At 44.7% G+C, this 26,495-nt stretch overlaps 1 protein-coding gene across 1 annotated transcript; it reads left to right on the top strand.

The window, feature by feature from the left end:
• Window positions 1–534: 534 nt before the first annotated feature.
• Window positions 535–26,495, top strand: LOC103181354 (CTD nuclear envelope phosphatase 1). Its single transcript, XM_042343769.1, has 8 exons — window positions 535–712; window positions 15,095–15,161; window positions 16,977–17,095; window positions 19,173–19,244; window positions 21,982–22,098; window positions 23,205–23,316; window positions 24,183–24,267; window positions 25,679–26,495. The coding sequence occupies exons 1-8, from the start codon at window positions 614–616 to the stop codon at window positions 25,737–25,739; spliced, it is 732 nt and encodes a 243-aa protein (XP_042199703.1). The 5' UTR covers window positions 535–613; the 3' UTR covers window positions 25,740–26,495.

Genomic DNA, 26,495 nt, shown 5'->3' with positions numbered 1-26,495 from the left:
AGAAAAAAACCAAAAACGCCTTCCATCAAACCCTGATGATCACTGCAATATCCCACAAACAGCACGGAGTGAGCAATCAATTTGATTGATTGATTGACTGATTTATAATTTACGATTGGCTGCCGCGTTTCGCCCACAAAATATACAGTCAATTCACTTTACAGTATATTCTGTGAAGCGCTTTGAGACGTCTGGAAGATATGATGAGGCGCTGTATCAACTGCAACGATTATTATATTATTATTATTATTATCATAAAACACGCTTTACAGGATATACCGCAAAGTATAGTGACTATGTTTTAGGAGCAAAACTTTTTTTTTGGTGGGGGGGAGTGTAACGGTGCGGTCTGGTCACCCAATGAAGGCTTTAAGGGAACTGAACAGAGTGGGTTTGGGCGCTGGGCTGGAATTACTGTCGGCATAGAGATGGGGTGTGGTCCGTGGCCTTTAAAGCGGGAGCGGGGAGGAGGAGGCACTGCGCCTTTAATAAGGGCCCGGGCTGCGCCTGCGCGGAGCGGCGGCGGCGCGAGACAGCGGCGCAGTGAGCGCGAGAGACGCGGCGGCGGCGGCGGCGGCCCCGCGGGCGGGAGGAGGAGGAGGAGGAGGGGAGGATGAGCGAGTACCTGGTGCTGGGGCTGCGCAGCCTGGTCTGGTTGGCCGTCAAGGTGTGGAGTCTGTGCCTGGAGGCGGCGCGCAGACAGGTGCGAGCGGTGAGTGACAGCGCCCCGACACCGGGGCTCCCCCCCCCCCTCCCCCCCGGGGACAGGGCCCCCCCCAGGGATGGGGCTCCCCCCCTCCCCCCCCGGGAACAGGGCCCTCCCCCCCCAGGGATGGGGCTCCCTCCCCCCCAGGGATGGGGCTCCCCCCCGCTCCCCCCCTGGGGACAGGGCCCTCCCCCCTCCCCCCCGGGGACAGCCCCCCCTCCCCCCCAGGGATGGGGCTCCCCCTCCTCCCCCCGGGGAAAGGGCCCCCCCCAGGGATGGGGCTCCCTCCCCCCAGGGATGGGGCTCCCCCCCGCTCCCCCCTGGGGACAGGGCCCTCCCCCCCCTCCGCCCCGGGGACAGCCCCCCTCCCCCCCTGGGGACAGGGCCTTCCCCCCCTCCTCCCCCCCCAGGGACAGCCCCCCCTACCCCCCAGGGATGGGGCTCCCTCCCTCCCCCCCCAGGGATGGGGCTCCCTCCCCCCCAGGGATGGGGCTCCCTCCCCCCCAGGGATGGGGCTCCCTCCCCCCAGGGATGGGGCTCCCTCCCCCCCAGGGATGGGGCTCCCTCCCCCCCAGGGATGGGGCTCCCTCCCCCCCAGGGATGGGGCTCCCTCCCCCCCCAGGGATGGGGCTCCCTCCCCCCCCAGGGATGGGGCTCCCTCCCCCCCAGGGATGGGGCTCCCTCCCCCCCAGGGATGGGGCTCCCTCCCCCCCAGGGATGGGGCTCCCTCCCCCCCAGGGATGGGGCTCCCTCCCCCCCAGGGATGGGGCTCCCTCCCCCCCAGGGATGGGGCTCCCTCCCTCCCCCCCCCAGGGATGGGGCTCCCTCCCCCCCAGGGATGGGGCTCCCTCCCCCCCCCCCCAGGGGAATGGCTGGAGCTTCCCCTGAGGGAGGTGGAGGTGGCGGTGTGGGTCAGGGCTGGTGGGATGGGGCAGGGGGTTGGATGGAGGATTGTGGGCGGTGGGGACGAGGGGTGTAAGGAATGTGGGATATGGAGGAATGGTAAGTTCTTGCGTTTGATGCAGCGCCGTATCACGTCCTTAGAGAGCAAGACAGTGTAGTGACTGTTCACTTGGTAAATAACTGGGGAGTTGGAACAACAACAACTGCACTTGCGTAGCGCCCTTCATGTGGGGTAGCGTCACGGAGTGTTTCACAGCAGTGGGGTCTGACCCCCAACAGGAGCCCAGTGTGGGGGGGAACATTAAGACTGGTGAATGTGAGTTGCGAGCTCGATCAGTGGTCAGTGAATCCAGTATCTAGTTGGAGAAATACAGAGCGGATTAAATGTGTGGGTGTGAAGACGGAGCAGGACACACAGGGAAGGAAGGACAGGGTTACACTGAATCAAATGTTTGGGGAGTATAGGAAGTGGAAGCTGTAATAAACGTTGTTAGCAGTGTGACATTTACTTATGAATTGAGTAAAGAGGTTAGTTAGGCAGAGGTTATCGCTGCTTTATGGGCTGATTTGCTGTGGGACAGCGGACTGAACTATTTATGCTTTGGAAATTCTCTTCAGATGTTCTCGTCGTAAATTGCTGAGCGGGAGATCATGCACTCACTAAACTTCTGAGCGATGGCAGTGACTGACTGAGGGGGCTTTTTTTATTGTTATTTTTCTGTAATAATAAATAATCCTTGCCTTTGATAATCCATTCGTTCGCATTCTCGAAAGACATCACAGTCATCACAACTCCTCCAAAGGAGACCTTGACTACAACACTCCTGTCATGGGGTCTCCAACTCAGCTTACCAACCTCGAGATTGAGCTGAGTTCATCTCAAAGTACTTTACAGGATTTACTGTACAATAATAATAATAATAATAATAATCCTTTGGGAGGACGTTCCAAAGCGCTTCACAGAATACACTGTAAAGTGAATTGTCTGTATATTTGTGGGCAATGTAGTGACTGTTCATTTTGTAGGCAAACACAGCAGTGAATTTCTGCAGAACAATGTCCCAAGAACAACCATGAAGTGAGTGACCAATTTTATCTGAGGGATTGTTGGCCAGGACACCATAAATAGTATAGCTATTGTTACTAGTTATTTGTCCCATCAAATGGCTGCTTGTCCTGACTTTGGAGGTCAGTGAGTTAGTACTGACTGCTCCTGCACACACAGCCTCACACAAACCGTAGACTCCCAACCTTTCACGGTGGCAACACACAGTCATTTCACTTTAGAGTGTATTCTGTGAAGCGCTTTGAGACGTCTCGACGACGTAATAAGGCGCTGTATCAAAAGCAAAGGTTATTATTGTCTTAAGCTGACGATCCAGCCCAGTGCTGGGGAGAGAGAGCGAGAGAGAGACTGCACCACATTGTCGGAGACGCCATCCTTTGGGAGACACATTAAACCTCACTCACTATCCCTCCGTGCCCTGTTCAGGGCGGCTGTTAAAGATCTCCCTTGGCGCTGTTGGAAGGGAGGCAGTGGAGGAGAGCAGGAAGCTTCTCTCTTGCTTGAGAGAGATTAAGAGAAAGACAGAACGATAGAGGACTCAATTGCCACAATCTTTGGAAACACGACGTGGGCAAGTCAGTGGCAAATTAGGTTTAGCACTGATTAAACTGTTGGACACTGCTGTGCGCAATTGGCTGCTGTATTTTGCACACAAAAAATAGTCACTATACTTTATAGTATATCCTGTGAAGCGTTTTGAGACTTCTCAACGATGTGATAAGGAGCTATATCAAATGCTATGATTATTATATCTTTGAGTCACCTAATCCTAATCTCTTGTTCTCTTTATAATATATTTTAAGCATCTATCCAATTCTCTTTCAAAAGAATCAAATGACCAAGCCTCACCAACCAGTTACAAGATTTGTTTATATTTGATTTTACTTTTCGGGGGAATTTTCCCCCTCTGGATACAACACAAGCCTTTTAGAGCTCAAGTGTACAGTAAGTAATATATAGGATAGTCATGACTGACTTCATTCTTTCTGATTTAATACACAAAATACACAGTCAATCCAGATTGCAGTATGTTCTGTGAAGCACTTTAAGACATCTCAATGACGTGATAAGGCATTGTATCAAATGCAAGGATTATTATTATTAATGGAAACACAGAGAGAGAGGAAGTGTGTGTTTAAAGGAAATTGACTGTTTTAGTACTTAAAGGGCAATTCAATATGTTTATTTGTTAGATGAAAAAAAGCTTAAAATTTGTTGACATACAAGGTGACCAAAAAGTCATTAATACCACCCTATTATGTAAAAAAAATTATCATTTCTTTAAGACGTATTAGACATTGCAATGGTATCACTACTTTTTGGTCACCCTGTATTTGTTGTAATGGAGTAACGCTTTCAAATCATTGAAGGTACTTGTGGTTGCCATGGAAAAGATGTGCAGTCCCTTTTGCAGCCCACATCTATAACTCTAGCCGATGTCCTCTCCTGCACCAGGATCAGTGAACCCATCCTCACTCAGCTGCACTGGATCCCAATTCCCCCAGCGGATTGAATTGAAGATCTTTGTCCTTGCTACAAATCCCTTGCACCAGCAGTCTACCTCAGCAACCTCCTGAAACATTGCTGTTCAGTCTCTGCGACCTACTTCACCTCCACCCAAACTTCCCCACCATTAATTGGCAAGCTTTGTAAATGTCTGCACGATCTCAGATCTTAAGTCAATGGTCTTCTGTTAAGGAGGCTCTTAGAGTAGAAATATCGCGGTGCAGTTTCACGCCTCTTGAATTTTGACTCTCATTCTTTCATTGTCTTCAAGGGAGCTTGTGTGGCAGAGGGCAAAGAACAGTCACAAATTACGGCTTAAAATGAAAGGGATCCTGAGTGTGTAAAGCTCTTCTCTCCATGGCACCAGCTGTGGTAGCTGCTACATTGCAGGGCTAAATTTAGCTCCTGTTTCCATCGTGCGTCTGAAATATTGGAAAGGCTCGTTCATTCCCTAGAGTCATTTTTCCTCTTCATTCCTTTGGATAGCTGCAAACTGAAGCATCTGCACACATACAAAAAATACTCTTGAGCAGTTTTCTCACAAAGCTTAACGTAACAGCCAGTGTTTTCTTATCACTTGGATGCAGAGGATATTAGTGGGATGAGTTATTTATAGCTTCTGTCTTGACAAGCTGCCTTCTAGTAAGTACTGTACTCCCTGCATTTTTCCTACAGCTCAGTGACATGAATACTCTTGATTCCTGGTATCCTCAATCCTTACTGCTAAAGGGCAGTGATGTATGGAACTCCACAGCTTCCTATTTCCAGGGCATGTCTCGAATGTTACACACTTGTGTGCGTAAGAGTTTTTTTGTGTGGCATATGTCAAGCATGCACTGGCTGCAGATTTCCTCACACGCAGCCAAGTTGGCACAAGCTCAGTGGGTTATCCAGTTTTCTAAGGGAGGAGGGAAAGAACTTGGAATTTGACAGGAAGCTATTGGATTAAGACCCATTTTGGGATTTGAACTCACAATCTGGACTGACGCTGTAGCTGTTGAACTCAGAGATGCAGTCTTTTGGATTAAAAAGTTAAACCGAGGTCCAATCTGCTTGTTCAGGTAGATGTGAAGGATTCTGTAAATTTCTTCCAGGTATGGAGAGGGCTCAGTGTTGCCAAATCTACGGCAAATGCAAGGAATATTCTTAATGCCATTCAGTTCAATGGAAGCCCCAGAAAACAAAGAGACTTGTTAAGGTTCAATGGCAACATTGCTGAAATGCAACTGGCTACCTCTTTCTATCAGTTGGCTATTTTCTTGCATAATCGCCTTCGCTGGTACCTTCCGCTCTCTGACTCCACTTACTGCTAGATCTTCTCTCCCACCATTGCAACCACTAAGACTCCCATGCCTGCTCTGCTGCCTTCATAAACCATCTTAACAGCAAATGTCTTTGACTTGACCTTTGGCCACCACTCAAAGTTTCCCCCTCCTCCTTTCCCAGCTCAATAATTCAGGACATTTTTGTGAATTGTATTAAATATTAAAATATATGGGGAGGAAACAGGGCAGTGAGGTTGGACTAGCTCATGAAAATCAATGTAGAGTTATAATAAAATAAACAATGCATTTATTTAGGACCTTTTGTATCAGGACATTTCAAAGCGTTTCACATGATTTATTGTATTGTGTAGTGACTATATTGTGTAATTGTATGTGTCAGTCAATTTTTTTATATCAATGTCCCACAGACAGCCATGAAGTGAATTACGGATGAATTTGATGGGCCAAATGGCCTGTTTCAGTGCTGCAAAGTTCTGATTTCTATGAATCACATTGACATAAGAACATAAGAATTAGGAGCAGGAGTCGGCCATTCGGCCCTTCGGGCCTGTGCTCCGCCATTCAATAAGATCATGGCTGATCTTCTCACCTAACTCTGATTACCTGCCCTATCCCCATATCCCCTAATCCCTCTATTTTTCAAGAATCTATCAGTCTCAGCCTTGAAGATGTTCAAGGACGGAGCATCTACAGCCTTCTGGGGTAGTGAATTCCATAAGATCACTACCCTCTGAGTGGAGAAATGTTTCCTCAACTCTGTTCTAAAAGCTGACCCTTAATTTTCAGACTGTGACCCTTGGTTATAGATTCTCCCACCGGGGAAACAGACCCTCAGTGTCTACTTTATCAGCCCTTTAAGAATCTTATAAGTTTCAATAAGATCCCCCTAATTCTTCTGTACTCTATAGAGAATACAGCCCCAGTTTATTCAGCCTATCCTCATAGGTCAGTCCCTTCATCCCAGGAACTAACCGAGTGAATCTACGCTGCACCCCCTCGAGGGCAAGTATGTCCTTTTTTAAATAAGGAAACCAAAACTGCACACAATACTCTCGGTGCGGTCTCACCAAAGCCCTATACAGTTGCAGCGAGACTTCCCTACTCTTGTACTCTAAACCTTTTGCAATGAACGCTAACTGCTGTTCGCCTTCTTAGTTGCTGCTGCACCTGCAAACTAACTTTTTGGGACTGGTGTACAAGGACACCCAAATCCCTTTGAATACTAACACTATCTAACTTCTCCCCTTCCAGAAAATAATCTGTTCTTTTATTCTTGCTACCGAGGTGAATAATTTCACACTTGCTAACATTGAATTCCATCTGCCACCTACTTGCCCACTCCCCTCACCTATCTATATCTTGTTGCAATCTTTTTGCATCATCCTGAGAGCTCACTCTGCTACCGAGTTTAGTATCATCCGCGAATTTAGACACATTACATTCAATGTCCTCGTCCAGATCATTGATGTAAATAGCTGAGGCCCAGCACTGATCCTTGTGGCACTCCACTAGTCACATCCTGTAGTTTATCACTACTCTCTGCTTTCTACCCGATAGCCACTCTTCTATCCATGTTAATATTTTCCCATTAATCCCGTGGGTCTTGATCTTGAGTAACAGCCTTTTGTGTGGCACCTTGTCAAATGCCTTCCTAAAATCCAAATATACCACATCTACTGGTTCCCCCTTATCCAACCTGCTGGATACATCCTCAAAAAATTCTAAAAGGTTAGTCAAGCATGACTTCCCTTTTGTAAAGCCATGTTGACTCTGCCTAATCTTTTTATGGTCTTCCAGGTATCCCATAACTACGTCTTTTATTAAGGACTCAAGAATTTTCCCTACAACTGACGTCAAACTAACTGGTCTATAGTTTTCCCTATTTTCTCTCCCACCCTTCTTAAATAGTGGAGTTACGTTTGCAATCTTCCAATCAATGGGAACTTTTCCAGTATCCACAGACTTTTGGAAGATTATAGACATGCCATCCACTATCTCAGTAGCCACCTCCTTTAAAACTCTCGGATGCAGGCCATCCGGTCCAGGGGATTTATCGTTTTTAAGACCCGACAATTTACCTAGAACCATCTCTTTACTAATGTTAATCTCCCTAAGTTGCTCGCTAACATTGTCTTCTTGGTCCTCTATTTTTGGTATGTTTCCAGTGTCTTCTACGGTGAAGACTGTAGAAAAATACTTGTTTAATGACTCTGCCATGTCTTTGTCCCCTATTATAATTCCTCCGGTCTCTGCCTGTAATGGACCCACATTCACCCTCGCTAGCCTTTTCCTCTTTATATATTTGTAAAAACTCTTGGAGTCTGTTTTTATGTTCTTTGCTAGTTTGCCCTCGTAATCTATTTTCTCCCTCTTGATCAATTTTTGGTCCTCCTCTGTTGTTCCCTAAAGTTCTCCCAATCCTCGGGTTTACTACTCATCTTCGCTGTTTTATACTTTCCCTAACTGCTCTAGTTAGCCACGGCTGCACCACCTTTCCTGTGGCATTCTTATTCCTCAAAGGAATATGTGGTCGTTGGGAATTTTGCACTATCTCCTTGAATGTCTGCCATTGCTGGTCTACCGTCAAATCTTTAAGTTTAGTCTCCCAGTTTATTCTGGCTAAATCCTCTCTCATACCAGCAAAGTTGGCTCGATTTAAATTGAAGACTTTTGCTTCAGACTTAACTACTTCCCTCTCTAACTTAACGCTAAATTCCATCATATTATGATCGCTTTGCTCTAGAGGAGCCTTAAGTTCCAGTTTGCTGATTACACAAAACAAGGTCTAATATGGCTTGTTCCCTGGTCGGCTCCTCAGCATATTGATCTAGAAAATTATCTCTGATACATTCTATAAACTCCTCTTCTATGTTACCTTTCCCAATTTGGTTGTCCCAGTCTATGTGCAGGTTAAAATCACCCACAATTAGTGTCTTTCCTTTGCTACATGCTCCACTAATCTCTTGATTTATACCTTGAGCGATACTTTGACCACTGTTTGGGGGTCTATAAACTACTCCCACTATAGTTTTCTGCCCCTTGAAGTTACGTATCTCTACCCATACTGACTCTACATCTTGCTTTTCAGATTTAAAATCCTTCCTCTCTACTGTTTTTATCCAATCCTTTATTAGCAGGGCCACACCCCCTCCTCGCTTACCACATCGCCTATCTTTCCTATATACCACGTAGCCGGGAATATTCAGTTCCCATCCCTGATCACCCTGTAACCATTCTCGGTGATGGCTACCAGATCATACCGGTTTGTCTCTATTTGTGCAACTAATTCATGTATCTTGTTACGAATGCTTCATGCATTCAGATATAGCGCCCTTAATTCTGACTTCCGGCTATTAACCCTATTCACCAGCACTCTGTCACATATTCATCTTGTGAGAAAAGCTTAATGTCAGTGGAAGTTTGTGTCTCATAGCTGCAAAAGCGACCGTTATAACTAACTTCCTTTATTTTGGGGGCGAGAGGAGAATGGTACATGTAATGTGTGTGACGTGTCCCCTGTCTGTCCATACACACACACTTTCTGCACACATTGCATGACACTGCTCTGAACCAGCAATAGTTGAAAGACATTCTGTGCTTAGGTGCGCACTGGGTGACGTGCTGAGAGTTTTAGCAGTTGAAGGATAAAGGGATGCAGGTTACATTAAGCTGACATTTGGAGATTACATTGGTTGTCACAGTGACGCAATGTCTGTCTCTAGACTCTGTTACATTCATTTATTTAGACAGGACTGCTGCAGGGGGTAGTTGTGAAGGGGGGTTTGGGGAAGAGAATGGTTTAACTCTTACAATTTTCACCAACAAAAAGCTTTTCAAATATTAGCGGAAATTTACTCAGACTGGAAAGCGAAAGTGTACACAGCGATTAAAGCCACTGAAAGGTTTGAAAACTGTCGCATTTCATATTCAGTTTGACCGGAATTTACTGAAACTCCCCCCCCCCCATGTCCTTTCTCCCCATACACTCCTAGTGTAGTATTAGTAATATCCTATGCTCTGGAGTTAGAAGGGTCGTGGGTTCAAGCCCCCATGTTGGGACTTTCAGCTCACTAACACTGCAGTGCATTCCGACGTGCCCTCCTTTGGATGAGACGTTAAACTGAGGTGCCATCTGCCATCAGGTGGAAGTTAAAGATCCTATGGCACTATTTAAAAACAGAAGGGAGTTTCACTCTCCCGGTGTCCTGGCCCCCCCACCCCTCCCAGATTTCCTTCAACTGAGGTTCATTGTGACGGTGCTGGTTATGTGTCAGTGCACTCGCCACGTGGCCCATTTTGTGTCAGCCTTGACCCTGAATGTTAGTTCGTTTGTAGATTGGGGTGGGGGGAGAACTGCGACTGAGCATTATCCCCTTCTCACCCGATATCCACTCACTTCAGGTGGGGGTGGGGGGAGTGGAATGTGTGGGAGAGAGGTGAGGGGTTCAGGAGGGGGCTAGAAGTCTCTGGATAGCAATGAGGAGTGGAAATTCTGACTGATTTTTGGGGGGTTTTCGACTCTCAAGGTTATTTTGGTCTGTTGTGATGGTGCATTCTAAATGCAGCNTTTTTTTTGTGGGTGTGCGTCTGTAAGTAATGGGGTGCGAGAAGGTGCCGGTGTGGTTTTAAAATGGGATGGAAATGAAAGATGGGGAAAGAGTTAAACGTGACTGCAAAAGACCCAGAAAATTAAAGCAAGAAGTAAATTTATTGCATCCTGTAGCGAGGGGGAAAATCCACAGGAGGAAAATGTGAAGCAAATGATTTAGTTCATTATTACTGGACTTGGCTTGTGTTGAATGTGCCCATCAGAGTACGTAATGAGGATCCCGGCTGTCTTTCTCAGCGTGTGTTGTCTAAGATGTTCCACAGCATGTTGGTGGGGCGGCGGGGGGGGGGTGTAGTGGTTGTGAGTTATAACAACATGGAGAATTTTGGCTTTTCTTTCTTACTCTCCTCAATCTTGTCCCCTCCCCACACCAAAGAAACATCAAACGAGTTGCATTCATATAGCGCAGACATTGTGAGTGAAACTTCTCCCATGAATCTTTACAGAAAGAGCTCAATTGAAATATTCTGGAGGAAAAGGTGAAAAAGTAATAAAGGTAGTGAAGGGAGTTAACAAGAGGTGCCTTTTGCACTGGTTTAGCGTTAGTTTTGTCAGCCAGGTGTCTGACCCTTGTGAGACCCATCGCCGTGCTTGAATTTTCAAACCAGACTGAGAGTTTTATGTGTAGGTATTTATTTCCTTGTGTGTGGAATGGAATTCACACTCTTCCTGGAGGAATACATCCAGTGTACCTAGTTCCAGAAAGGACTAGGTAAAGTGGGCAGGTTGGCAAAAACCAAGGCTTAGGGGACCGATCCTAGTGTGCATTGGGTACTGCTGGAGTTTAACCAGATAACACCATAATAGTTTGCCGTTGAGAGCACTGACTGGTAAGCTTCTCGATGTGTATCCAGCTGGGACCAGACCACCCTACCGATAAGGCTTTGGCTTGCTGGATTAACAGAAACTGAGTGGGAAGAATCCCTGCCACCCAGTAACTGGTCTGCTGTTTTAAGTCCTACCAACTAGCCAAGCTGGCTGGTCTGTAATCAACAGTGCCCGAGTAATGCAAACCCGCCACGCTGAGGAACCAGACTATTCAGACCCCCACACAACATTGACTTGATTCCAACATTCTGTTGCCAAGCACGTCACCTAGAAGGCAAGGAGAGACCGCTTGCCTGCCATCCACCCTGCAAGGACATTTGAACTGTTAGTAACCAGGCAAAATTGAATTGTTTTAAGTATTGGTTTGAGTGGAATCTTCCTCTCTCCCACTCTTCTACTCTGGGATTTGTGTTTTTAAGTGGAAAAGAGTTCAGCAATTCTGTATATCACAGGGAGGTTGTGATGTTTAGAAAACATAATAAAGCTTAACCAGTGAAAGTGGGGTTGAAAAAGGAATCCTTACCCTAGGTGTTGTGAGTCAGTCCATTCCATTTTCTTACAAGGAACCAGCATCAACTGAGACATTCGAGTGATAAGAACAAAAGAAATGCTAGATGAGAAAAGACCGAGGTCCATCTAGTTGGCCTTCCATCTTCCTGGTGGTCACATGCATATATGTCCCAAACTCCCTATGTATTGCAGCTCATAATGTTATTTCTAAAGGAAAACTATCTAATCTGTGTTTGAAGGAATCAACATGTCCTGCTTCAACCATCCTCGTGTTCCACAGATTCACTATTCGTTCACTGAAATAGTGTTTGCGTAGATTCGTTCTGAATTTAACCCCTTCAATCAATCACAGGCCGGGTCCTCTGGTTTTACTATTCTGGACAAGTTGAAACAGCCTGTCATGATTGTATATTGTTTTGCCCTTTTAGAATCTTAAAGACAGCAATCGTGTCACCTCTCCATCTTCTCTTTTCCAGCGTGATCATGCCAAATTTACTTAGTCACACCTCATAGTCCAGCCCTTCCATTCCCTTAATCATTTTGGTTGCCTGCCCTCCTCTGTATCTTCTCGATTTCTCCAATATCCTTTTTGTACTGCAGCGACCAGAACTGTATACAGTCTCTAAGTGTGGTCTCACAAATGATTTATAGAGAGACAGGATTATCCCATGATTTTGGCTTGCTATTGAATTTTTGATACATCCCAACATCTGGTTTGCTTTACTCACTGACACAGCATTGTTGGGAGAGCTTCAATTAATAGGACCCCCCAGGTGCTTTTCATTTTCTATACATATTACTTTCCTTCCGTTCAAATAATAGTCTTTTCCAGGATGTTTTTCCCCATGTGAAGTAATTTACATTTTCCACATTGAATTTCATCTGCCACCGGTCTGCCCAATTCCCAAGTACGTTTAAATCCTCCTGTAACCCATCTTGTTCAGCTTCACATTTTTTGTTTCTTTTTCACAACCTTTGGAATCAGACCCATTACACTAGTACACTTTAAGGTTTTCCCTAATCTGTTTGGGTGTTCTCTTACACTTACCGTAGTCACCCCTGTACCTAGTTTAAACACTGCCTAACTAAATTATCTATTCTGCATGCCAACCTTTTGTTTAGGTGGAGCCCATCCGGTCTGTATAGATACCCCCGATTCCAAAGGGTGCCTCATTGTTTGAGGAAGTGAAAGCCTGACTCCCTACAACCAATACCTTAACCACAGCCACAGATTGGTCTGCCTAAATACCCTAATAAAGATTTATTTACTTTATTTACTTATTTATTTTATTTATTTACTTCACTTTGTCTCGACGAATGGCTTCTCCTCCACCCCCCGCACTGTCTCATGTGGTGTCCCTCAGGGCTCTGTCCTTGGTCCCCTCCTCTTCACCCTCTATATGCTCCCCCTGTGGTGACATCATCCGCAGACATGGGGTTCACTCCCACATGTATGCGGATGACACCCAACTCTACCTTTCCTCCTCTACTCTCAACTCCACGACCCCCGATGTCCTGACAGCTGTCTGTCCGACATCGAGTCCTGGACGAGAGACAACTTTCTTCAGCTCAACGTGCGAAAAACTGAGGCCCTCCTGATTGGCTCACGTCAGCGCCTCCGCACCTCAGGCGCTGACACCATCAGCTCCACGGCCGCACTCTCCACCTCTCAAAGCCATCAGGAACCTCGGGGTTCTGTTCAACCCTGAGCTGTCCTTTCTCCCTCACATCCGCACTACAACTGGCACCGCCTTCTATCACCTCCGGAACATCGCCAGACTACGGCACTACCTCACCCCTCATGCGGCTGAAACCCTGGTTCACGCCTTTGTCACCTCAAGGCTGGACTATGGGAACTCTCTCCTCGTCGGCCTTCCCGGCCCTCCCTCCACACTGCAGGTCATTCAGAACTCTGCAGCTCGTGTACTGTCCCGCACCAGACACCGCCACCACATCACTCCCACCTTCGCCCTCCCCCTCACCCTCGCCCTCGCTCGCCTCCACTGGCTCCCCATCCCCCAGAGGATTGATTTCAAGATCCTCACCTACAAGGCCATTCACGGCCTCGCTCCCTCCTACCTCTCCAACCTACTATCCCCCTACCTACCTGCCCGTACCCTCCGTTCCTCTGGCACCGGTCTGCTCCACGTCCCCCGCCCCAACCGCCCTACCATCGGTGGTCGGGCCTTCAGCCTCTCAGCCCCGAGGCTCTGGAACTCCATCCCCCAGTGCCTTCGCCGCTTCCTCCCTCTCCTCCTTCAAGGCCGGTCTCAAAACCTTTCTCTTTGACCTTCAGCCTTCAGCTCCCCTCTCGACTCTCTTCCCCCTCCTCGCTCCCTCCCTTCCCTCCCCTCACCCTGACCATTTTCCCCTGCTCGGGTCATGACCCAACTGTGCAGCGCCTTGGGACGTCCTCCTGACGTGAAAGGCGCTTTATAAATGGAATCTTGTTGTTGTTGTATTAGACTAATTAGACGATAAAGACTTGGTGAGTTAGGATAGGAGGATATGGAGAAAAGGCTTCATGGGATTTTATTGCAAGTGGAGTGACTGCAATTGTAGGTGAACGAGGCAGACAATTTGTGCACAGCAATGTCCCACAAACAACTATGATATTGATGACAATTTTATTCAGGGGATTGTTGCCAGGACTCTGGGAGAAACTCCCTTCTTGAATCAAATAGTGCCGTGGGATCTTTAACGTCCATCTGAACAGACGGGAAAAAGTTTTAACGTCTCATCCAAATGATGGCACCCACACCCATAGCACTGCACTAGGGTGTTAGCATAGACTATACGAATTCGAAGTCCCAATGTAAGAGCTTGAACCCACAACCTTCTGATTCAGAGGCAAGAATGCTACCAACTGAACACAGACAATTGGATGTATAAGAGAGAACTTGCATTTTTATAGTGCCTTGTCAGATCAAAACATCCTGTTCCTGCCAGCCATGAAAGGAATCACTCATTTATGTGGAGTATTGTTGGCTAGGACAGCAGGAGAAACTCCCTTCTCTTTTGCAATTGTATCAGTGGACCTTTAACATGCATCTGAAATAAAGGAAGATGGGACCTCGGTTTGATGCCGTATCCAAGAGATGGCACCTCCAACAATGTAATACTCTTCTTTCTCCCCCCCCCCCCAAGTATTGTAGAGTCCTGTAGACTTGTGGAGTCTTGTAGCTCAGTGGTTAGAGCATTCGCCTTGCAAGCGAGAGACCTGGTTTGACTCCTGGGCGAAATGTTTGGCAGGTTTTCTTACTCCACATGCCTCTGTTTACCTAGCAGTAAGTAGGAACTCGGTTGTTAGTCGATTGGCGGATCAGTTTTCCGGGGGGTAATAATTCCTTCAAAAAATAATAATAATCAACTGGTCACTGCAATCCATGACATTTGTGGGACACTGCTGTACGCAATTGGCTGCTGCGTTTTGCTCACAAAATATACAGTCAATTCACTTTACAGAATATTCTGGGAGCTCTTTGAGACGTCTCGAAGACATGATAAGGTGCTATATCAAATGCAAAGATTATTATTACTAAGCGCATGATTTGAACCCAAAACCTCCTAACTGAGACAAGTGCTTTACTGACTGATCCCATCTAGGACAGGGCTGCAGGGAGAGGACATTAAATGCTACCTTCACTTTGTTTATAACTCTCTTATTCTTTTCTTTGTAGATTATCCAGTACCAGACCGTTCGTTATGACGTTCTTCCTCTCTCTCACCTTTCCCGGGTCAGATTAAGTAAGTATCAGAGTTTTGGACGGGACAGTAACCTGAGCTTCTGTCTGTTCAGGTGGACATTAAAGACCCTGTGACACTACTTGAAAAGAGAAGGGAGTTTCTCCTTGTAGTCAATACCTTCAAATAAAATTGGTCACCGCTGTTTGTGGGACATTGTTGTGTGCAAATTAGCTGCTGTTCCTCCTATAAATATAGTCACCACTCTTTACAGTAAATCCCATGAAGCTCTTGAGATGTTTTGACAATATGATAAGTGTGATATTGAATGCGAGGATTATTATTACGTATAATCGTGTGATCAGCTAGCACAGCATAAACCATCCTCTTGTCTACCTGTATACTTAGCATCTGCACAATTTAAAATAAATAATAATTTGGCAAAATTGCTGTAAATTTTCAGTATAGTTGAACATTTCTCTTTGATGGAAGTGATATAAATGGGTTCATACAATGGGCGGATAGGTGGCGGATGAAGTTTAGGGAAATGTGAAGTAATTCACTTTGATAGGAAGGATAAAGAAAGTGACTATACACTGGTTGGTAGAACCTAAGAGGGCGACATTGACGAAGGGATCTAGGAATTCAGGTATAGAGGAATAAGACAGTGGGGTGTGTTTAGAGTACGATTATGGCACAAACTATTTGGTTCAAATAGCCTGTTTCCATACAGTATCACTCTATATAGCTAATAGCTATATAGCTAATTCAGCACAGGTAAATTACAGGTAAAAGCTGTGATTTTCTTGTCTGTTTGTCTCAGTGGTGCAACAAGCTCCACTTTTACCCACTAGACTATTGAGGGATTAGGAGTAATCTTGTTCAGTGCAGTTTACAGGGTTTTAATATGGCTCAATGCAAGCACAGGCTTAGTTTGGTACCAGTTTTTTACTTGCCTTCAGTATATACAGTGGAGTTCTGCAGCTTAGTGCTTAGAGCACTCCCCTTGTAAGCGAGTGGACCTGGGTTCGATTCCCGGGCAGGGAAAAGTTAGGCAAGTTTCCTTACTCCACACACCTCTGTTTACCTAGCAGTAAGAGGAAACCAGTTGTTAGTCAATTGGCAGATCGCTTTTCTGGGGGAAATAATCCATTTAAAAATAAATGAATGAATAATTTAGTCAGTCAATCCACTACTATGTGGGACGCTGCTGTGCGCGAACGACTGCTGTGTTTCACTCTCAAAATATACAGTCAATTCACTTTACTGTATATTCTGTGAAGCGCTTTGAGAAGTCTCGAAGACATGATAAGACTCTATATCAAATGCATGGATTATCAAATGCATGAATTATCATTATGTATAGCGCACATTGTACTGGCAAGCACATCAAATAAAGAACTTGTGTTTATTTCCGGCATCTTTTCAACCTCAAAGCAGCATGCAGTAGTTATTCTCAAGTGCAGTAAGTGCTTTTGTCAGTAAACAAGGCAGCCACCAGGTGAATAAACTATTAACCTGTAGGATCGGCCAGGAAGGCAGGAGAAACTTGATTCCCTATTCCGGTACTGCCTGCGAACACATAGACTGGACCTCTGGGTAATGTTTCATTTGACAGACTGCACCTCTGACAATGCAGTGTTTTTTTTCCCCCCCTCACCCCCAACTATTGCATAGAGTGTCAGTCTACACTATAATATCGAGGGACCAATATGGGGCGTGAACGCATAATCTTATGATGCAGAGGCAAGAATATCACTTATCATATCAACACTCATGTTTTTCAGTGTAAATTAATGTATATAAAATACAAGTCCTCTCACTTCCTCTCTTTTTCTCTCTATCTCATTCTCTTTCTCTGACTTTCTCTGTTCACAGATCAGGTGAAAAGGAAAATCCTAGTTTTAGACTTAGACGAAACATTAATCCATTCACACCACGATGGGGTGTTAAAGCCCGCAGTGAGGCCAGGCACGCCACCAGACTTCATGCTGAAGGTGAGGAAATAAAAGCTCTACTCTGAAAAAGTGCCCTTTGCTCCTTTAAAGCTCTCGTGTTAAAGACTTGCCTCTCACTCACCCCTTTTAGTCTTGTGCTCTCTCTCTGGCTCGCTCCCTCACTCCCTTTTGCTTTTGGTTTCTCACGCTCTAGCTATTTACACCGGCAAAACCATTCATAAATTTGCAGTTCCTCTACAGTAAAACCCACATAAGTCTGATCTGTATAATTGTCTGTCGTATATCTGCCCCCAGTCCTGTTTGAGAGTTTATATTCTATGCAAGTTTGGCAAACTTTGTGTAAGTCATAATAAATGTATGGTCTCAATGGATACAACTTGTGTGAGCTTTACTGTACTACATTGCACTTTCATATTCTTCGTTACAACGACAGCCCCTAAAGTCTCTCCGCATAACTCTAGCCCATCATTCCCTGGTGGCATCATCCCAGTCAAGAATGACTGGTGACCCTACGCTGCAGGTAATGTAGTCTTCTCCAGGTCCTGTCAGGAGCTTAAGAATTATCCTATTTTTCTACTGAAAAATATTTTGTCTTGGTTACAAAATTCTTAGAAGTGAGGAAAAGCTTTTTTTTAAAAAAAATTGCAGCTTTGCTTATCGCTGTCCAAGACAAAGTTGGCATCATCTCCAATGTGTCAGGAGGTAGGAAGTCTTTTCAGTGCAATGTATTTTTATAGCATATTACTATGTACAGCAACTCCAAATACTTCACTCATGTTGTTACTGTTCTTGTAGGCAAATATAGAGGTCATTTTGCCGACTGCAAGGTTCTGTGCACAACTGTGAGGTGAACGATTAATTAATCTGAAGGGTTGTTGACCAGGAAACTGGGGGAAACTCCCTTCTCTTTTCCAATGTCACCGGATCTTTCATGTCCATGAAAAGTAGGCAGGTCTAGAAACTGAGCCAAACTAATAAGGCTTGGCAGCAATTGTTTCTGGGTGGAGAGGACCATCAGTCCATGAAATACCCTTCCAACTTCCCTAAAGATTCTTTTCGCAATTTCAGCTGGCGCATTGCACAAGCCTTTTAATTTCTGGGAACTTCTTACCCTTCACCACAAAACCTGTCCTCTTGTCCCAGTATATGGTGAGAGACTGCATCTACAGCTTCCGGCAGCGTAAAACTTGTATAAAGTCACGGCACAGAAACGGTGCTTCTCCTCACACAAACCACCTCATCTAATCCCATTCTCCTGCTTACTCCCCAAACCTTTTAACATTGTGGAGTCCTGTAGCTCAGTGGTTAGAGCACTCGCTTTGCAAGCGAGAGACCTGAGTTCAATTCCAGGCAGAGGGCGAAACCTTGGGCAAGTTTCCTTACTCCACACAGAGCCTAATAATAATCCCTCCAAAACTAAAAAAAATAATAAATTGGTCATTTTCAATCTACGACTGTTTGTGGGACATTGCTGTGCGCAATTGGCTGCCGCGTTCGCCCACAAATATACAGTCAATTCACTTTACAGTGTGTTCTGTGAAGCACTTTGGGACGTACTCCCGATGTGAAAAGCGCTATATCAAATGCAAGGATTATTATTCTTAACATTTTAAGCATTTTGAGATGTCCTCCCGAATGGAAGGCGCTGTCTAAAATGTAAATTGTATCGTATTTCCCCTTTAGAATCTTAGCACAATCCATTTTAAAAGAATCAATAGATTTCCGCTAACCTCAAATACCATCTCTAATCTAAACTAAAACTCAAAAACAAATGACATTTATATAGCGCCCTTCACATCAGCAAGAGGTTCCGAGGGGCTGGACAGTCCAGGGTTTGTACCTACACTGTGGGCTGGGGCGGGGGGGAAGATGACCGAAGGTGTAGTCAAAGAGGAAGGTCAGGCTTTAAACAACTTAAAGATAAAAAACTTTACATATGTAAAAGATAGATGGATGTGGTTTAAATATATAATATATATTATATATTTGAACATATCTATATATATAAATAAAACTTTGAACAGTTTAAAGCCTGAACAGGGGAGTATGAATGGTGAATATAATTAACACAGGTTGCTTGTCAGTATTAAAGGCCAACTCCTTTCTCTCTGTGCAGGTCCTCGTAGACAGACATCCCATCAGATTTTTTGTACATAAAAGGCCTCACGTGGACTTTTTTCTAGAAGTGGTAAGTCACCGTGGGGCAGAGCCTATGCAAACGTCCCAAATTTTAACTTAATTTTTTTTCTAGATCAGAAAAAAACCCAAAGTTAATCGTCTTTGTTATTAGTTGGGGTGAAGGGAAGTATGGTTTTATCAGGCTCCCTGTATATGTGAATCATTAACTCCATCATGTGGAGTCCTGTAGCTCAGAGGTTAGAGCACTCGCCTTGCAAGCGAGACACTTGGGTTCAATTCCCGGCAGGGCGAAACCTTGGGCAAGTTTCCTTACTCCACACAGAGCCTAATAATAATCCCTCCAAAGCAAAACAATAATAAATTGGTCATTTTCAATCCACAACTGTTTGTGGGACATTGCTGTGCGTAATTGGCTGCCGCGTTTCGCCCACAAATATACAGTCAATTCATATATTCAATATATTCTTTGAAGCGCTTTGAGACATCTAGAAGACGTGAAAAGGGCTATATTAAATGCAAGGATTATTATTATTAAATCTACCCGGGTGCCTGCTTCCTGTTAGCCGTTAATCTAATCCCAATCTTCTGCCTGCTTCCCATACCCTTTAATATTCCTCCTCTACCCAATTTCCCTTTTCAAAGAATTAATGGATGTTGATCCCGTTGTTGGCAGAGAATTCCACATTGGTAAAGACCCTATTATTCGAACCTCCCCTTAAATTCTGCTTGTGATTCTCTTTGCATTTTTGCTTCCTTGTTACCTGGGCCAAACTCCGCACCCCAGTCCTTGTCAGTCCCACTGGCTGCCTATATTGTAGAACATAGCAATTTTCAAGATCCTCAATCACAAATCACTTGATACCTGGAACCTCCCGACCTCTCTGACCTGCTTTAATACCCAATTCCTCTATCCGGCGCCTTTGCTCAGCCACCCCAGCCTCCTGCACGACCCTCATCCCCTCCGCTCTGCCATCAGCGGGCATGCTTTCAGTCTCGATGTGCTGAAACTCTGCAATTCCCTCGGTCAATCCCTTCCCCTTGCCCCCTCTTTGCTAATCACCTGAAAACCTACCTCTTCGATCAGGCCTACAGTCATCTCCCCTCTCTTCCTGGCCAGATGTCAACCTCCACCACTGTTAGTTGCTCAGATCCTACCCCACATAAAGGGCGCTGTATAAATGTGTTTTATTGTTGACCAGTGGAAATAATTATTATTTTACCCAATATGACCTTTCGTAATCTGGAAAATCTTTATCCGGTCACCCCTTGACCCTCTCGGCTCAAGTGAAAATAGCCCCCAACTTCATCCCTGGTTACACCCTGGTTAACACCTTCACTGCACCTGTTTCATAATATTTATTCCCATCCTAGAATATGTTGCCCCAAACTGTAGACAATACTCCCAATCATGCCCTGTTGATTAACAATGATATGACTAGATTAGTGTGAATATCTGGGTAAAAGGGGTGAATGTGGAGAGAATGCACTATCTGGGGAGTATTGGCTCTGATCTGGCTGGTGCTTGTCTTCTAATTATTTGTTGTTTGTCTTTGTTGTGTGGCTGATGCGCTTTTATCTTAAAATAAAATAAGCAGCAAGATAATGTGAGGCGAGGGGTAGTTTCGGGCGCCAGTAAAATCCCAACCAGCCTGATAACATGGTGCGATCAATGTTCAGTGCGGTGTTGCTGGTTGTCACCAGGGTCGCTGTTATAAGAGAAACCGCATTCTAACAGGGCTGTCCTGCAGAGGGTGCCCAGGTGGTCAGTGTGACTGACCAATTCTCTGGACCTCAACTCAACTACAATCTCGCTTTGAATGTGAAGCTAGATTGCAGCTGAAAGAGAGAGTACGTTGGGAGTCTGAGCATCGTAGTGCAGGTGAACCTCACTAATTCAGTCTGGCTCAATTTGCAGCATTCTCGCCTCTTGAGTAGCAGGGTTGTAGGTTCAAGTTGAGTTTAGAACTTGTATAGTCTCTGCTGATCCTCCGAAGCAATGCTGGGTTGGGAGGGGGAAGAATCATTGCATTGCCGTCCTTCAGGTGAGACATCAAATCAAAGTCCTGTCTGCCTGTTCCGGTGGATGATACAGATCCTATGGCACAATTTGAAAAGAGAAGGGAGTTTCTCCTAGTGTCCTGGGCAGCAATCCTCCAAATAAAATTTGTCCTTCACTTCATGGCTGTATGAGGGGCATTTTTATGCTCAAATTGGCTGCTGGGTTGGTTTTGGGATGTCCTCTCGACATGCATGGCACAGTATCAGATGTAAGGATTATTATTAATTCATTAACAATAAAAGTCTAGCTTTATTTTGTATAAACTTCACACCACGTTTATTGTTCATTTTTCGATTCAGTCATGACGTTAGTTCTATCTGCCTTTTGATAATAATCCTTGCAGTTGATATATATTGTGTCAAATTTGCTATATACAATATATGTGTATATAAAATGATTTATATAGATATATATTTTACATATAGCAAATTTGAGATGTCTCAAAGCACTTCACAGAATATTCTGTAAACTGAATTGACAACGTATTTTGTGAGTGAAACCCGGCAGCCAATTGCTCACAGCAGTGTCCCACAAACAGTTGCGGATTGAGTGTCCAAATTATTATTTATTTATTTTAACTAATTGATTCTGGTGACTGTGAAGGGAATCATTTTCCACCTAGAGTGTTCATTTTATTTCAAATGAATCTCGTTCTGGAAGCTCTTTGAGACGTTTTATTTACGTGAAAGGCGTGATGAGTAATACACCGATGTATGTCTCCGGTCAGGCCAGCCAGTGGTATGAGTTGGTGATCTTCACAGCAAGTATGGAGATCTACGGTGCAGCTGTAGCAGACAAACTAGACAACAACAAGAAACTATTAAACAGAAGATACTACAGACAGGTAATAATAATAATAATCCTCACATTTGTTATAGCGCCTTATCACGTCTTCGACATGTCACAGAATATACTTTAAAGTGAATTGAGTATATTTTGTGGGAGAAACGTGGAAGCCAATTGCAGACAACACTGTACCAAAACAGTCGTGGATTGATGTGACAAAATTATTATTATTTATTTTTGAAGGAATTATTACACCCCGGAAAAGCGATCTGCCAATCGACTAACATCCGGGTTCCTACTTACAATACAGTACAGCAAGCACTCAGTACACGCACCACAGGCTCAAGAACCTTCACATGATTTTCAGTTGTTAATAACAATCCTTGCATTTGATTTAGTACCTCATCACATCAACGTCTCAAAGTGCTTTGCAGGATTTATATAGTAAAATATATATTTGTAGGTGAACACAGCAGCCAATTTGTGCTCAGCAATATCTGCACAAAATAGTGAAGTGTGTGCCCCAACTTTTTCTCCAGTTGTGAAGACCAGTTTGAGAATTGGGGGTGGGGGAGAGATTATATCAGAGCCGTAAATGTTAACTAGTCAATATTCACATCTGAATATTTTTGACATATGATTATTTCACTGACTAACTCAAACCAAATGTTGATGGTTGGTTCCAGTGTTAGTGCCTATAACATTTATTCTGCAACATTAAGAACATCTCAAAGCACTTCACACATAGTTATTGTGAAGTGTAGAGACCATAAAAGGTTATAAAATTTGCCCTCCTCAGCAGCTTGTGTCAGTAGTGGACTATAGATACTATTTGCAGCCATTTGTACATGGCAAGGTCTGCAAACAGCCATGAAGTGAAGGAGCAATTAATCTGGAAGACTCCTGGGCACCAGGAGAAACTTATCGCTGGTTCATCAGGCAGATGTTAAAAAGCTGATGGGATCTCAGATTAATCATCATGTCCGAGTGAAGCTGCTCGACATCGAACTAATCTATGGCAGTACTCAAAACCTACTGAGAATGGGAGCTGTGTGTGTGTGTGGGAGAGAATGGGAGAGAATGGGAATTTGGAGAAGCAATGTATCTGCTATATTGAAATTGCTTTCTAATTGCCGTCCCTTTGTCTTGTTTCCTGTTCCCCAGCACTGCACACTTGAGTTGGGCAGCTATGTAAAGGACCTGGCAGCCATTCACAAAGACCTCTCCAGTATTATAATATTGGATAATTCTCCGAGTGCATACAGGGGGCACCCAGGTAAGCTGCTGTCTGCTCTTGTCAACGTGTCCAAGGTCAACTGTGTCTCAGTAGAAAACTTTGGGGGTGAAAATCACAAGGTGTGATTTAATGTTTTAGTGAACATCGCATTATACCTGTGTATGTTGTAACCTTCTCTGATCCTCATTACAAGAATTAAGATTGAATTAACCAGAGGAATAATGGTGTATTTGGTGGGAAAATCTTCAATAGCAGTATGACAACTTGACTGAGAGGTTGTATAGCCATGTAGTAATCCCCACTTGTATTAATTCCCACTTGCAGCAGCATTGCCTTGTGTAAATGGGATTCCTCTTTATTATTATTCTTCCCTCAGCCAGGGAGCAACTACTTAGAGATTTCTACTGTGCCTTTCACATAAAAAGAAGCTTCTCAAAGCATTTTGATAATGGGGGGAATTAACAAATTGAGTGTTACATAGGCAAACGTGGCAGCAATGAAAAAGCAGCTAATTAATTTCAGGGTGAATTTGGTTGAGAAAAGCAATATAACTAAATCGAGAAGTTGAGATGTCTCAAAGCGCTTCGCAGGATGTACGTAAAGTGTAGTGCCTGTTTTTGTGGGTAAAATACTGCAGCCAGTTTGAATGTCCCACAAATGGCCATGGAGTGAATGGCCAATTTTTATCTGGGGAATTTCTTGGCCAGGACACCAGGAGATAGAAACTCCCATTTTCTTTACGAATAGCGCCGTGGGATCTTTATCGACCACCTGAACAGGCAGATGGACAGAGCCTCAGGTGAATGTCTCATCCGAAGGGTACCACCTCCGATGAAATCTGACTCCTTCAGCACTGCACTGAAGCGTCAGCCTGGACTAAGCTCATCTGTGTTTTATTTTAACAGACAATGCAATACCTATCAAGTCTTGGTTCAGTGATCCTGGAGACACAGCGTTATTAAATCTATTGCCTATGCTTGATGCATTGAGGTATGTTGATTTTGTATAATCTCTCTGGCTCGAAATTCCATTAATTTCAGCCTGTAAAATCATATAGTCTCAAATTTAAGGTGGAGAGAATTATATATTTTGTTTTAAAACTAATAATAATAATACTCCTTTCATTTGATATAGCGCTTTTCACATCTTTTAGACGTCTCAAAGCGCTTCACAGAATAGACTGCAAAGTGAATTGATCGTATATATTTGTGGGCGAAATATAGCAGCCAGTTGTGCACAGCAGTGTCCCACAAACAATCGTGGATTGAAATGACCGATTTATTATTGTTTTTTTGAGGGATTATTATCAGGAGTGGAGTAAGGAAACTTGCCCAAGGTTTCACCCTGCCGGGAATCAAACCCAGGTCTCTCGCTTGCAAAGCCAGTACTCTGACCACTGAGCTTTCATTTCCAGATTAATTTAAAGTTTTAAATTTTTTAAAATTTCTGGGGTGCCAGAGTTCTTAAAGAAACCCTCTTCCAAATTAATACTGAATTCCAGAATTCTTACAATTTCCTTTTCAAAGAGAAAAATCATACTGTCGTGGGATATTTAGGCCGGTGCTCAGTTTAATGTCTCACCCAAATGATCAACTTCTCTCCCCTCCCACACACACACATCAGCCTAGAATTCAAGTCCTAGGGGGGGGCTGACCACAACCTTCTGACCCAGGGACAAACACACTGTTGTTATCAAGGGGGAGAAACTCCCTTCTTTTTTCGAGTCATGGGATCTTTAACATCCAACAAACAACAAATTCCATTTACACAGCGTCTTACACGTCGGGAGGACGTCACAGGGCACTGGACAGTTCAGGATTTGAACTCGAGCTGTGGCTTGGACTCGAAGATTGGAGTTGGGTGATTGGGGCGGGTAGGAATGTGGCCAAATGCACTGTCTAAGGGGAGGGTCTTTAGCTGAGCCTTGATGGTGGCAAGGAAGGGGGTGAGGTGGAGGGATTCAAGGATGGAGTTCCAGAAGGTGGGGCAGAGAAATTGAAGGTCCAATCGCCAATGGTGGGGAGGACACGATGGGGTCCACCTGAGCAGGTACAGACGATACCTTGGTTTAACATCTCAAAAGAAGGATGGCACCTCCACAAGTGCAGCGCGCCCCCCCCCCACCACCACCTCCCACCCCCCCACCACAAATGCGGGCAAAGTCTCGGCCCAGATTGTGAGGTCTGAGTTCTGACTTGGGGGCTCGAATCTACAACAACAAAAAATTACATTTGTACAGCGTCTATCGCATCAGGAGGATGTCCCAAGGCGCTGAAAGGTTAGCGGATCCGTATCACTACAACGTTCTGACTGGGAGGCGAGAGAGCTAAAAAACGCACTTTTTCATTCACGTGTGAGGAGAAGCTTCATGTCCGGCTCAAAGTTCTCTTCTCTTCCTCAGATTCACGTCCGATGTCCGGTCCGTCCTTAGTAGAAACCTGCACCAGCATCAGCTATGGTGACGTTGGCTTCAGCTGCTGCTTCTGTTTCTTTTAATCGTCCGTTCTCCCCGCTGCTGCCTCCTCCTCCCGTGCTAGAAACTTTTTATGAACGAGACTGCAGTGCTGGGGGGAGGGAAGGTGGGGTGAAGAGAGAGACAGAGCTGAACGTCCATGGAGTGAGCTGAGCTCAGCCGGATTGGATCGCCCATTCGGGAATGCTGTTCTACAGCTTTTTATACAACTTCAAATCAGTGCTGGAAAGACTCTCGTCCACAAAATCTATTTAAATTTCATCTCTGCATTCTCCTTTCGAGATTGGTCTATTTTAGCCTGAAACGCCTCACTCTCGGAGCAATGATTTTATTTTATTTAATTTATGTTTTTTTTAAAAAAAAGGAAAGGTCTTTTTTTTCGACTCCACAAAAAGAAGCCTCAAACGACTTAATTCATCAGTTTTTAAAAGTAAAGACTGTCAGTGAGATTGCCCCCCTGTTGAATAGGGGGTGAATTTTAACCACTCTGAAGGCTAAATCCATCCTCTCCGCTCAGCCCCACAAGAGGGCTTAACTTTGCAATTGATCGAGTTCCTGAGTCCGACCTGTTTTTGGTGCTAAACCGCTGGAATTTTACAATGGGTCTTCGGGCTTTTTTTTGTTTCGTTTTTTTCCTAAATGCCGATCCCTAACGTGTGAACACATCTGTCCAGGTTGCTTTTATCAAATGGCAGTATTAATGACGGCTTTATTTCAAAGGAAGAATAAAATCTTATTTCGAGTA

The sequence above is a fragment of the Callorhinchus milii genome, unplaced genomic scaffold (genome assembly GCF_018977255.1).
Source record: "Callorhinchus milii isolate IMCB2004 unplaced genomic scaffold, IMCB_Cmil_1.0 Scaffold24, whole genome shotgun sequence".
NCBI lineage: Eukaryota > Metazoa > Chordata > Chondrichthyes > Chimaeriformes > Callorhinchidae > Callorhinchus > Callorhinchus milii.
Note: the sequence above shows the minus strand (reverse complement) of the source record. Positions and strands in the feature narration are given on the sequence as shown.